General features: G+C 34.2%; 2 protein-coding genes, 2 non-coding genes and 1 pseudogene across 4 annotated transcripts; 3 read left to right on the forward strand and 2 right to left on the reverse strand.

Annotated features, from left to right (window-relative positions):
• Window positions 1-2,455: 2,455 nt before the first annotated feature.
• Window positions 2,456-2,528, reverse strand: TRNAA-UGC (transfer RNA alanine (anticodon UGC)). The gene has a single exon. It is a non-coding gene; the product is annotated as a tRNA-Ala (tRNA).
• Window positions 2,529-3,072: 544 nt separating this feature from the next.
• LOC105158967 (protein PHOSPHATE-INDUCED 1-like) lies at window positions 3,073-4,239 on the reverse strand (annotated as a pseudogene).
• Window positions 4,240-6,222: 1,983 nt separating this feature from the next.
• On the forward strand, window positions 6,223-7,339 carry LOC105158968 (protein PHOSPHATE-INDUCED 1-like). Its single transcript, XM_011075896.3, has one exon. The coding sequence runs from the start codon at window positions 6,287-6,289 to the stop codon at window positions 7,229-7,231; it is 945 nt and encodes a 314-aa protein (XP_011074198.1). The 5' UTR covers window positions 6,223-6,286; the 3' UTR covers window positions 7,232-7,339.
• Window positions 7,340-8,042: 703 nt separating this feature from the next.
• On the forward strand, window positions 8,043-8,115 carry TRNAA-UGC (transfer RNA alanine (anticodon UGC)). Its single transcript has one exon. It is a non-coding gene; the product is annotated as a tRNA-Ala (tRNA).
• A 3,193-nt stretch (window positions 8,116-11,308) lies between these two features.
• LOC105158969 (phospho-2-dehydro-3-deoxyheptonate aldolase 1, chloroplastic) lies at window positions 11,309-14,752 on the forward strand. The gene is made up of 5 exons (XM_011075897.3): window positions 11,309-11,920; window positions 12,309-12,586; window positions 12,827-13,103; window positions 13,228-13,473; window positions 14,302-14,752. Exons 1-5 carry the CDS (start codon window positions 11,411-11,413, stop codon window positions 14,557-14,559), a joined length of 1,569 nt encoding a protein of 522 aa, XP_011074199.1. The 5' UTR covers window positions 11,309-11,410; the 3' UTR covers window positions 14,560-14,752.

The following is a 14,752-nucleotide window of genomic DNA, read 5'->3' on the forward strand; positions in this document are numbered from 1 at the left end:
GAAAGAGTGTAACTGTAATAAAATACTCATCTCGATTTATTAGCATTCAAAAAAAAGTGTAGCTATAAATGAATCAAACTAGTTACATTCTCAATAGTTTATATGAAATGTTGAATGAGAAATAAAATTAAACATTTATATCTAAATATATATATTAATTTTGTTGCGATCTGTAGTTTCCGTCCAAATTACTCTAATAGAGAGGACACCATTATAAATGGAGAAATTTCGAAAATAGAGTTAGTCTAATTTAAAAAAAAAGAGTGTAACTATATTGTTTTCTGGTCATAGTGTGGCATGTTAATTAAATTGCAATTACAACAATAATAGGGAGTTTTTGCAATTTTTCTTAGTTGGCTATGAATTTGTGACCAATAATTGAAGTCGCGGATTGGATTCGTGACTCTAATTCAGAAATTTAAAAAAAAACAAAAAATGGTGCAACAGACTATATATGCAATTCATATTATTAATATTATATTAATTATTTTAAATATATTGATATAATTTTTTTAATAATAAAAAAATAATTAAACCAAACCTGCCAACTACTACTGCTACCACACATATACATACATGGTGTTGTCCACTTAGTCTCCTTGGTTTCAACTTTAACATTTAAATGCTTATATTTCTCCCTTTTTATTTCTTTTAATATTAATCGTAGTACGTACATATAATAAATAATCTTTCACACATCAAAATATATTATAAATAAAAGTAAAATATATAAGTAATATATTATATTAAAATAAAAAAAAAAGAAAAAAACTAATTCATCAATTACTATAAAATTTGTAAAGATGAATAAATTAATTATCTTATTAGGTGAAGGGTATTTTTAGCTTTATAAAAAAATCAATGCAATAGTGTTATTAACCATTATTTATTAATGTGGATGGCTTTCTTTTTTATATTAGTATAGATAATGAAACTACATAAATGCAAATATTAATTTAGTTTTGGAGTATCTAATTATTAATATTTCTGGTGTTTAATGAAATTATGTAATATTTGGATAAAGATATAAAAAATCCACTTTGCCCTTATTGTTTTTATAATTAAAAAATTATAAAAAAAGGCTAACGGTATCAAATTTTCTTCTTGTCCTTCAAGTCCATAAAAAATAGTAAAAAGTTTTAAAAAATAACTAAAATTATTTCGTAGTTCACAAGAGTATTCAATTCACCGCAAAAAATAGATAAAGAAACTTAACGAAAACTAACGAAATAACTTAATTATTAGACGAACGTTAAAAAAAAAATTAATAATTTTTAAAATAATAAAAAATATTTTAAATTTTATTGAATTATAAAAAAATTCATTATAATTTACCATAAAATATAATTGAAAATCTTTACTGCGTATTGCACACTAACAGTGCTTCTGATGCTTTACAAAAATACGAGAAGAAAAGACGGCGCTCGCATCTAATTGGTAACTCTTTATGGGCCATTTGTAATATTTCTGACGAAGCGGTTGGGGTATTTGGGTTTTATTTTGGGCTGTTTCAACGAGCCCAAAAGTACCCTTTCACGTCGACGGTCCGAAATTGTCAATGGCTGCAAATATGAAACTTTTTTCTTCTTAAATCTTAGGATAAATTACAGGTGGGGTCAATTTTATTTTATTTTTTATTTTTCTGAGAAATCACCTCCAAATATTTATAATTTTTGTAACTTATCATTATTTTTCATTTTCAAGCCCCAATAATAGTTGTTTGGGGCAAAATATAATTAACCCAAAATGTGAGGTGTGGAGTATAAAATTGTAATAATGAGATGATCGAATAACTGTACCAAGTAGTCTTAAAAAGACAACATAGGGAAGGGTATGTTGGGAAAGGAGATGGTGAAGAAAAAGGTTAAAGTGCTCATGTGGAAGTGTATGTTGAAACCGAGAGCGAAAACATATTTATTTAAAATTTATTTTATATTTTAAAATATATATAATGGATATATCATATTTCTAAAAAAGAAAGAAAAAAAGCAACAAAGAAAAACAAGAAAATCAATTTAGCAGTATTATTTGCATAACAACAAAATTGGTGTTTTGGTGTCATAACCGCCATTTGTGATAGAAAAACGTCTTTTCTTTTAATATAGTATAAATATGTATTTGATTAGAAATATATGGATTTTGACACCACAATTCAATATAAAATATAATTTTATTAATTAATCGAAATATATTATTATTTCACACAAAAATTTATATAAAATTAAAAAATATATATTTTTTCTACCGAAAATAAAAAACATAAACAAACATGATTGCAAAATTGTTTTATGACATTTTAAATTATTAGGCAAAGTGTTTCGAGTAACACGATTCTACAAATAAAAATCATTGAAAACTGAAAAATACTATGAACTACGTTTTTCCATTAAAAAAAAAACAAAGAAAAATCATAAAATAATTAAGAGCTGCATTTTTCTACAGGAAAAACATAAGATGGAGATGCGGGGGATCGAACCCCGTGCCTCTCGCATGCAAAGCGAGCGCTCTACCATTTGAGCTACATCCCCATCTCTGACCAAAATGTTTTCTAGGTCCATTGTATACATTTTAGTTCTCATTCTCTTACTATTCTTTATGTCCATTCGTTTATATAACTTTTATCTTTTTTCAGTTTATTTTCTAAAAATGCCATCCATTAATTTCAAATTTAGTTTATTTTCAAAAAAATATTTATATCTTGTTTTTGTTTTCTAGTTTCTTTCTTAAATTCGGTTAAGTCAGTAATAAACTAAACTTATTTCCAGAAAAACGTTTTTATTTGTTAAATTATTAGTTTGTCTTTAGAACAATCATTTCATTATTTCAAATTTTTAAAAGAGTAACTTTTACACTATTGAATAGTTTCTTTCTAAAAAAATCGTTTATATAAATAAAAAATAAATATATTTTTGTTTATTCAGTCATTTTCAGTTTGAAATTTAAAAAATTCCATCTAATATTTTGTGAATGTAGTTTAGTTTTAAAAATAATTAGTTTGTTGTGTTCTTATTTTTAGTGTTTAGTGAGTTGGAGTGAAAATTATAAATATTTCAGCATAATCAACAAACAACATTGCAATACAAAGTCTTTTTCATGTTATAATTCAATATAAAAAATAATAAACAAATCAAAGAATTCAATTCCCACTATTCTCTATATGCATCAATTTCTATCCTACGTATACATAACAATTTCTTAAACTAATGTGGAGCATTTTGAAGTGGAAGGATCATATATAGCCGGGAGCAGGTATTTCCGCCCATTCCCACCATGCGCATTGTAGCTAGCACCACTCGCGGGGTCCACCAATAAGTCCCCAGCATAACCAGGGTACGCTCCCTTAGCGTAGACTCCAGGGCAGGCGGATGCAGCCTCCAATGGGGCACCAGATGGGCCTTGATAGAACCCATTTCCAAACGGGTTGGTTGCAGTACCCGCCAGAAGCCCACCCAAATTCATGACGATACCGTCCAGGCCCACATCGTTGTTGGGCGCAACCAGTGGTGGGCTCTGTGGGCCGTAAATGGGCTGATGGAAGGGCCACGCGCAGTAGCCCGGGCACTGACTCTCCGAGTTCCCAACCCATATGTACGCAAAACTTGTACTTCTTTCCCTTCACCAGGGCGCTCTTGGAACCGTGGGTCCCACAGCGGTTGACGCAGAAGCCATCCACGACGACGTCGGCGGCCGTGAGAACGATGTTGAGGGCGTTCTTCTGGTCGCCCCTCGAGGCCAACTGAACGATCTGCTTCTGGGAGAGAGATTTTCCGAGGGAGTAGGTGTCGTCGAGGAGTTGTTTCCCCAAGTAGAGGGAGAGGGCTGAGGATGAGGTCTTGGAGCCCGCGAGGTGGTAGTATTTCTCGATGGCCTTCCACCACGCGGCAACGGATGGTTGAGTGGGCGACGGAGCCGACAGGGAGGTGATGAAATCAGCGACAATGGCCCTCTGGGAAGGCTTGAAGTTGCCGTACCAAATGAGATTAATAGGGAGTTTGCCGTGGAGAAGGGCGCCATTGTGGTAACGGAGGAGCTGGTCTTGTGGGTCTTGGAGCGGAGTGCTGAGGAGTCTTGAAGCAGAAGAGATGTTAAGGAGGGAAATTAGAGCCAAGAACTTGAACACAAAGAAACAATGATCAGAAGCCATTGCGGTGAGAGGGAGAGAGAGAGGTGATTGTGATTGTGATTGGATGATGAAGGAAGAATGGAGAAGAAGGGTATCTATATAGAGTAGAGCAGTAGAAGAGCTGGGGAGGGGGGAATAGATGTTAGTCAAAAGTGGGACGCGGTTTTTGTAAAGAGCAGAGAGAAGAAGAGAACAAAAAGCATTATTACAGCTTTGATGCCTTTCACTACTGGACTGGACTGGTCCACTACTACAGCTTATTTCCAGCCAACCAACCTTCCCACCCTAACTTAATATTTCTTATTTTTACATGTTTTAATCAAACATATCAATAATTTTATATTTAAAACATAAATTAAATACAATATAAAATACCAAACTAATGATGCATACTTGTGTTTGTGGAATCTAGATGCTCCAGCATCTCAATCTTACTAGTCCAACAATATTTTATTAACTTAATCTATATATATTACTTATCGAAAATCACTATTATCTACCATAATCAAATCCTCGATCACAACTTTTTATTTTGCTACCTAATTAAGATGGTGTACAGATAAATTTATAAACTCTTTAAAATTATTTTATAATATGTTTGAAAATTGATAAAATGCTACAAAGTGTTTAGTAACTTTTTAAAAATATAGCTAATAAGATCTTCTAATTTTGTTTAAGATCTTAACAAATTCTATCAAATCACTTATAAATTTATTATTACTAATATCTTTTCTAAATTTCATAAATCTTATCTTATCTAACTATTTTATGAGTTTATTTCAAAATGAAAATATAATAAATAATTGATGTGGTTTATTCTATAATAACAATAATATGAAAAATGGAAGTAAGATAGATGCATAGGAGGGTGCAGGTAGCATTGAAGTGAGTAGACTATACAGTGTCTGGTTTGGGTGTTAGCTAAGGTAGGAAGGAAGGAGGAGGAGACAAGACAGCTCATTTTGGTGTATCAAAATATGAAAACAGCCCTCCCACTCTCTACAATTTAACGCTTTTCAACTCCCCATCCTACTATCCTTTATTTCATCTTTCTATTATTTTTTAAAATAATACCAAACATAATATATAGTTATTTTTTTTACAAAAAGTATATATAAAATTAAATTCCCAAAAATTGAAGGGAGAGAGAAAAAGGTTTTGGGGGGGGGGGGGGGGGGGACAAGAAATGAAAAAGTAGGTAAGTAGGATGGCGAGTGGACAGCTGGGGGAAGCGCGGTTTCCAATGATGAGCTCCGCTCCAGCCAGCCTGTCCTAACTCTTTAAACCCCCCTCAACCTTTTGTCTTTTTCTTCACCCTCTAACTCACTTTCCCATTTTGCCCTTCATTTCCCTGATACTTGCTACCGCATTTCAAAATTATATACGTTGACACAATCCTAATTTAAGTCTAATTACATAGTATATATTTTTTATATTTCTTCACAAAATTATATAAGTATTTTTTTTGATATTATATAAGTTGTAATTATAAATGCACTTCTTGTTTATGGATAAAATATTCAAATATATTCATTGAGGTAAAGTTTACTGGCACCCCTCATAAAGATGTATTTGTAATATTTTAAATATTAAGAGGTGTTTGTATAATTCAATTCAATTTTAAAAATTGGTAATGTAAATTTATCTTAGAAGTAAATACAACTATTTTATTACCGTTTTCATTATTAAATTTACACTCTTAACGAGGACATCATTTAAAATTGATCACATTCAAATAGAAATTATGTAGGACAATGGATTTATTTGAGGTTCATTTGAGACTTACTAAAAATACAAATTATTCATCTGTCAGGAGTTTAGAATTGTTTAATATATAGCATATGGTGGATTAGGTTAGGTGCATGCATATTCCTACAGGCTACGTCTTGGAAGTACTAAAACAAGGAAGACATGGGTATTTTAGGAAACACACAATTCCACCACCAGCACGCTGTAATGCTTTCTACTTCTGCTCTCATAAACCTAAAACGCGTTTGAATTTGAGTATTGGCTGCTTTTTCTTTCTGCCCCAAAATCCCCCAACTCAATATCACCATCACCCCCCATTACTACATCTATATCTATATATACCCTTCTTCTCCATTCTCTCTTCATCCACATCCACATCAATCACTCCCTCTCTCTCTCTCTCTCTCTTCAATAATGGCTTCTCAATATCTCATTGTAGTGAAGTTCTTGGCTCTAATTTCTCTCTTTAACATCTCTTCTGCTTCAAGACTCCTCAGCACTCCGCTCCAAGACCCACAAGACCAGCTCCTCCGTTACCACAATGGCGCCCTTCTCCACGGCACAATCGCTGTTAATCTCATTTGGTACGGCAACTTCAAGCCTTCCCAGAGGGCCATTGTCGCTGATTTCATCACCTCCCTGTCGGTTTCGTCGCCCACTCAACCATCCGTTGCCGCCTGGTGGAAGGCCATCGAGAAATACTACCACCTCGCGGGCTCCAAGACCTCATCCTCAGCCCTCTCCCTCTACTTGGGGAAACAACTCCTCGACGACACCTACTCCCTCGGAAAATCTCTCTCCCAGAAGCAGATCGTTCAGTTGGCCTCGAGGGGCGACCAGAAGAACGCCATCAACGTCGTTCTCACGGCCGCCGACGTCACCGTGGATGGCTTCTGCGTCAACCGCTGCGGGACCCACGGTTCCAAGAGCGCCCTGGTGAAGGGAAAGAAGTACAAGTTTGCGTACATATGGGTTGGGAACTCGGAGAGTCAGTGCCCGGGCTACTGCGCGTGGCCCTTCCATCAGCCCATTTACGGCCCACAGAGCCCACCACTGGTTGCGCCCAACAACGATGTGGGCCTGGACGGTATCGTCATGAATTTGGGTGGGCTTCTGGCGGGTACTGCAACCAACCCATTTGGAAATGGGTTCTATCAAGGCTCAACTGCTGCCCCATTGGAGGCTGCATCTGCCTGCCCCGGAGTCTACGCTAAGGGAGCGTACCCTGGTTATGCTGGGGATCTGTTGGTGGACCCCCAGAGTGGTGCTAGCTACAATGCGCACGGTGCGAATGGGCGGAAATACCTGCTCCCAGCTATATATGATCCTTCCACATCCAAATGCTCCACTTTAGTTTAAGAATTTGTTATATATATATATGTAGGATAGAAATCTATGCATATATTGCCAATTGAATTCTTTTATTTGTTTATTGTTTTATTTTGAAATATAAAAAGAAATTACTTATATTGCAATGTCCTCTATTTATTATGTCAAAATATTTTGTTTAATTTTTTTTTTTTTTTTTTGTATATATACAAAACTAATTAACGAATGTGATGTTCATACAAGAGGCCGAACCACTCTGAGAGAATGAAAAATATCACCACCCCGAAAGAATGATAAATATCATCGGAGCTCAAAAAGATACAAGAGCCCAAAATCCTTAAAAGGACAGAAAACCCCAGTCCGACTAAGGGCCCATAGTGCTCTCCAGAGTCGGGCATGAAGTGTTATTATGAAGTAAATCCACCCAAAAAAACCAAGTAACTAAAACATCCAATTAAATAATTATATCTGTACTTATTAATTTATGGTTGTTTTACACAAATGACACAATCATCCATGATTTTTGAAAATTATAATTACATACATCGAAAATATGCATTTACATAAATTACACGTATTTTTTGAAATATTAGCATACTTCTCCTAAAAACGTTAATAATATTATACAATTTATCCATATTTTTTTATTATTAGAGATGATTTATGTAATTACGTAAAAGATAAAAATAATTTATACAAAAAAAATCATAAATTATGAGATCTTAATATAGTTATCATATAATTATGTGGACGACAAAAGGTTTTTGCAACATCAAATATATATAAAGAACAACATAAGAAAATTATTATAAAAAATATAGAAGACACTTATGTCGGAAATGGGGATGTAGCTCAAATGGTAGAGCGCTCGCTTTGCATGCGAGAGGCACGGGGTTCGATCCCCCGCATCTCCACGATATATGCATTTTTCTGTTGAAAAATGCAGTTCTTAATTTTTAAAAAAAAAACATCAATCAATTTTATGAAAATGGGATATCGTTCAAATCTTTTTCTCAGTGTCTCCCTAAAATGTTGTAAAAAATATATTATAATTTCATTTCTTTAAAAAAAAAAATTAAAATAATATAAAGAGTTGAGTTGTTGCTCTAGAAATACTACTTTTATAATATATCATAAAATTGTACAAATATGGACAGCAGAAGATGGAGCTGAGGTACACACATCTATTGCGTGCCCCATTTTTATTAAATCTTTTTGTTATTAGGAAAATGTTCGAGGGACGTAGGCTGTGGCTACGGCCGCCTATTTTCATAAAATTGCTTTCACTTTTTTTATAAAATTATAAATAAACCCCTCAAAAGAAATATAATTATGCAGCTCATAAACGGCGAGTTGGACATTACTACTTTATTCTTACTGATTCTTTTTAAATAAAAAAAATGTATATTTGAAAAAGTATAAAAACAATTGAGAAAGGATAAAATAAATAGTCCATAAAAATTAGAAAATTGAAAAAAATTATAATTTATAACCCGTATATTATTTTAGTCAGTACACTATAAAAATTAAATGAATATATAATGAATTAGAGGGATATTAAAATTAAATAAATATTTATAATTTTTTAAATAATAATAGAATATTTGTATTTATACCAGTTTGGTGGCTGTAATTTACCTTTTTATTTAATATACGAGTAGGAGTAGGGGTGATAGCCACTAATCATGCCTAAGTTAAGTGCAATTGAGGCATGAAACCACACATCCAACTGCTCGTTTTGGCACTATAAAACTTACAAAACAACGGTAGCACTCAAATGTCCATACAACACAAGGATAATCTTGTTTATGTATTTTGTCACACCAATAAATGTTACATTTATTGATTTAGAGGATATATATGATATAGATATTTAGATGAGAATAAGAATTTGAACGGGGGTGGTTGAAAAATACACGAGGGATATTTTGATAATTTGAAAAATTGGTGCCATGGTGTAAGTAACCGTTCTTTATGATTAAAAATGGGATTTTTTTTTTAATTAGTACTACTGGTTGTGGCTCGTTGTTTTCACGTGTATCATTTAATGACTCTATGTAAGTGTAGAGGGATTTTTCTTTTTATATTAGTATATCTATATATATATATATATGAACACTTTTTTCCTCAAGTAAGTATCCAAAAAAGAGGATTTATATATAGATCTGCATTAGTTATAAAATATATGTAATTAGGTCACTTTAAACAAATTACACGCTAAATTTAGGGAAAAAAATGATTAAAATTTTCAAGACCGTTGGTGTCATATACAATTTGATTTTGTTTGCCCTAAACAAATAAAAAATTATTTGACATATGTCTAAGAATAATAAAATTATTCAGTCCACTTTATTGTATTTAAGTTGTTATGTGAATGGTGCTACTACAATATTCCTCATAATTCATCAACACACAAACAAGCTTGTTATTATTATTATTAGGGATAATTACACAAATTACTCATATCTTTTATGTAATTATAAAAACCACTCATGCCGGCCAGAAAGTATGAGTAGTTTGTGTAATATTATTAATGTTTTGGGGGGTCTATGTATAATATTTCAAAAAATATGATAGTCAATATAAACAATATTGATATTTATTAAATGTATATGTATAATTTTAAAAAATATATAAAATAATCTATATACATAGACCATAAACATTGGAATTGTTTTAGATGGGTGTGTGGTCTTACATGGTGGATGCTTCATTCATTACATGCGTCGAATAGTATCAAATGTTTACTTTGATTTTATAGTTCACAACAAACCTTCCATGTGTTTGGGTGATCAATTATGATCCAATCCCACACGGATTGTATACCTCTAAGTTTTTACTACTCAAACAAACAAACGAATCAAATAAATAACTATTATTTAATCCCAATTTTCCACTTTTTTTTATTTTAATTCTTGATTGGTTTGACTTTCTACTGCAAATTTTGATTGCACCACCGTCTCCATAATTTTTCTCTTCTTAACAAGTGTACTTGCGTCATTTTTATACATGTGAGGTATATAAATTAAAAAGTTCAATTCAAATTTTTAAAGAACACATTTCTTCACGTCATTAGCTCGACAGTGAAATTCTGGTCGCCCCAAATTATCGTTTCATTTAAGTCCAATTATCAAACTGAAGTTTGAGAAAATTTTAAAATTCGACTTTTATGGTGCAGACGTATTTTCAAAGTAAAGAGATGAAAATAACAAGACAATGAAGGTAGGTATATTCAAAGGTATACACCAACATCCAAGACTTTATTAGATAAAGTAGATTTTAATTATGGGGAGGTCAACTTGGTTTAGCATCGTCATTCAGTGGCCATTTCACTCAGTTGTTTCTTTCCACCAGAATTTCAATTTCAAGAACCCAAATAACAAAATTTAAAATATAAAAGTTAGGTGGCGGACAAGAGAGGCTGTCACGTTTGACTATTGGCAAATCTATGACACCTCAAATTACAAATGTAGCCCTCAACTACTACTTCCCTCACCAAGAACCCTCCTCCTACCCCTCACCATCATAACCAAATTCTAAATAAAAATATAATTTATGACACTTTTATAATATATATATATATATATATATTATTTTTTTGGGTAATAAAAACTATAATACGATAAAACAATAATTCATCAATTCAATCAATAAATTTAATATATATCTTTTTATAAATAGTATAAATGCAATATTTTGTCTATTTTTGTAAGTAACGAATCCATTTATTTTTAATTTCAAAAATCAAATTATTTTGAAATTAATATATTATATTAACTTATATTACTATATAATAGATTTAAGGACAACTTATTGCTGAAATAAGCTCATAGTAATGTTTTTGTTTTTTAATTGTTATAATTAAATTTATTAATAAAATTATAATTATTAAGTAGTTTTTTTTAAATAATCCATACTAATTTTTATTTTTATTTTAAAAAACTCACATTTTTTTTGAAAGATAATTTAATTTATATATATATATTTAAAACTTACTTTTGTCACAAATGTAGAAGCTAATAAAATAAAGAAAAATATAAAAGTATTTCTTAAGAAAAGAAATTGTTCTTACCTATCCTACCAAACCCAAAACCACGTTTTCTTGCATAAAAACCCCTTCCCTCCGCTTCTCTCTTCAGGTATCGGAATACAAAGGTTACCTTCCTTTCTCCTCCCACTCACTTCCAGCTCTTCCACCTACCTGCTGCAATGGCGCTCGCATCCCACAACTCTCTTCTTCCCACCAACTCTTCCCCCTTTCCTCAAACCCAATCCGCCCTCTACGTCTCTCCTTCCTCTCTCCCCGTCAAATCCGTGATCAAGCCCATTTCAGCCGTCCACTCCGCCGATTCTTCCACTTCCAAGACCACCACTATTCCCGCCGCCTCCGTGGGCACCAAGGTGGCTCCCAAGAAATGGGCATTGGACAGCTGGAAGTCCAAGAAGGCGCTGCAGCTGCCGGAGTACCCGAATCAGGAGGATCTTGAGTCGGTGCTGAGGACGCTCGACGCTTTTCCCCCGATTGTGTTCGCCGGGGAGGCCCGGAGTCTGGAGGAGCGTCTGGGTGAGGCGGCTATGGGGAATGCTTTCCTCCTGCAAGGTGGGGACTGCGCCGAGAGCTTCAAGGAGTTTAATGCCAATAATATCAGGGACACTTTCAGGATTCTCCTCCAGATGGGCGCTGTTTTGATGTTTGGTGGCCAAATGCCTGTCATCAAGGTCGAATTTCTTCGCCTTCCCTGTTCTTTCGCCTTCTTCATGAGTCCGTTCGGGAGAGAAACAGAATTTGTATTCTGGGTTCTTTTTCTTCCCTTTACTTTTTTTCCATGTTCTACTGAATTGATTTTAGCTTAGAATATGTGGATTTTTATTCTTGGTATTGGTTGATTTGCATGTTTTCTGAGATTAGTAAATTTGTCGTTATTGCTTGCTTGATATTTTGGGTTAGTTATTTGTCAGCAAAATGAGATTGTCTTTATAGATTCCAATCTTTTACTGTAGAGAGACTTCTTTTATTGTATATTGATTCCTGTGGTGATTCTTGAATGGATTTAACTGAGCAATATGCAGAAAGTGATTTGTAACTTTGTTGCTGGAAAAAATATAGGTGGGAAGAATGGCGGGGCAATTTGCAAAGCCGAGGTCTGATCCATTTGAGGAGAAAAATGGAGTCAAGTTGCCGAGTTATAGGGGAGACAACATCAACGGAGATGCATTTGATGAAAAGTCAAGGATCCCTGATCCACAGAGGATGATCAGGGCCTACTGTCAATCTGCTGCTACTTTGAATCTCTTGAGAGCATTTGCAACTGGAGGATATGCTGCGATGCAGAGGGTTACTCAGTGGAACATGGATTTCACAGAACATAGCGAGCAGGGTGATAGGTATGTTCAGCTCAGTGTTGATTATATATGGACTACAAGCTTCAAGTTTATGTTGATTGTGTCAATCTTCGCTTGCTGCTGCTACTATGTTCAAAGTCAGTTTCACAAACTATAATTCAAGAATTGGATGGTTTGCTAATAAATTTCAAATCAGATGTTCTGGACCTTGGGAGTACTTTCTTTCTGATTTCGCTCACCAGGTTATCAATAAATGGTGAAACTTTGGTTGTCAAAACGCAGGTACCGTGAACTAGCTCACCGAGTTGATGAGGCCCTAGGATTTATGCAAGCTGCTGGACTCACAATGGACCATCCCGTCATGCAGACCACCGAGTTTTGGACGTCTCATGAGTGCTTGCTCTTGCCTTATGAACAATCACTTACCCGACTTGATTCCACGTCTGGCCTGTATTATGACTGTTCAGCCCATTTCCTTTGGGTTGGAGAAAGAACGAGGCAATTGGACGGAGCCCATATCGAATTCCTTAGAGGAATTGCAAACCCTCTTGGTATTAAGGTATTGGTTCGAAATTGACATTTTCCTTTCATAATCAACTATTGAAATAATTTGGCTTTCATATTTGTCCTATTGATACTAGTATATTGGAGCTAATGGTTCTTTCTTCTTTGTTTCTGATCAGGTGAGTGATAAAATGGATCCCAATGAACTTGTCAAGCTCATTGAGATTTTGAATCCTCAGAACAAGCCCGGCAGAATAACCATCATCACAAGAATGGGAGCAGAGAACATGAGAGTGAAACTTCCTCATTTAATCAGGGCAGTCCGTCGGGCAGGGCAAATTGTTACCTGGGTTTCTGATCCTATGCATGGAAACACCATCAAAGCTCCCTGTGGTCTGAAAACTCGCCCCTTCGATTCTATCAGGGTAATTTGCTGGTTACTACTCATAAATATGTAGTTAAGTTTATTATGTGCTTTACAATGGTGCCTTTAACTAGAACTCGCGTAGAGTTTAAAAGAGGGTGCTAATTGCATTCGTCAGATGACATTCTTCAGTCGAAAACATGATGTTGCCTATTTTAAGCTTCTTAATATCAAATAAGCTTAAAGATGGCCCTAAATTATTTGTCCAGTTAGGAGAGATGTCTATTTTTAGGTTAATATCATAAAGAGTTCCTAAATTAAACTGGTATGAAAAAATTTACATGTGCTAGGTGGCTACACAAAGTTATTTTTATATTAACTTATGGACCCATCACCTAACTGCGCATGAAATTTCTATAGTTGGCAGGCATCTTTATCAACGACTTGGCTTCTATAATACTTATTGTAGTAGGTGGGCACTTGTATTCTTCGACGAAATTCTTCTCTCTTCTCATTATACTTTATTGTGGAAGGCTAGAAAGTTAGATGTTGATGTGTAGGTTAAGATGGTTTTTCTAGAGTGGGATAACTACATTGACAATCCTTAACGTCGAAACATATTAACAAAGATGCTTTCTTTCTGCAGAGTTACACTGCATTCTTCCAGTTATGTTATACATCACAAATTCCTTCGTGAAACGAGATGGTCATGGTAAAAATCTGTGATGTAAAACATGACGACTATGAGTAGCGTTGCACAGTATCTAAAAATCAAGGAACTTTGTTTAGTAATATGATTGAACTTTCGTAAGTAGTAAATGGAAAAAATGATTGTGGTTAACATATAGTTGCTACTTATTGTGCCTGACATTCAATCTTACTGCATCAGGCGGAAGTGAGAGCTTTCTTTGATGTACACGAGCAAGAGGGAAGTCATCCCGGAGGTGTGCATTTGGAGATGACGGGCCAAAATGTTACAGAATGCATCGGAGGATCAAGAACTGTAACATTCGACGACTTGAGCTCCCGATACCACACCCACTGTGATCCAAGGCTCAACGCCTCACAGTCTCTTGAGCTTGCGTTTATCATCGCTGAACGCCTAAGAAAGAGGAGGCTTGGTTCTCAGAGCGCTCTGCGATATTAGACCTCGAGATTGGCTTCAAAAACTGCCCAATCTGTGTTGCCTAGATATATATGATTTTGAAATATTTTTTAGTTAAAATTATGTCTGTACTGTATATGTATCCTGAGAGAGTCGAGCTTTCTGAATCTCTGATGAAACCTGAATAAACAGGAAGATCTATATATTTAAGGCCGGATTTGATTTCCTATTGCAA

Source organism: Sesamum indicum, linkage group LG3 (assembly GCF_026168435.1).
Source record: "Sesamum indicum cultivar Baizhima isolate 11 linkage group LG3, ASM2616843v1, whole genome shotgun sequence".
NCBI classification, from domain to species: domain Eukaryota; kingdom Viridiplantae; phylum Streptophyta; class Magnoliopsida; order Lamiales; family Pedaliaceae; genus Sesamum; species Sesamum indicum.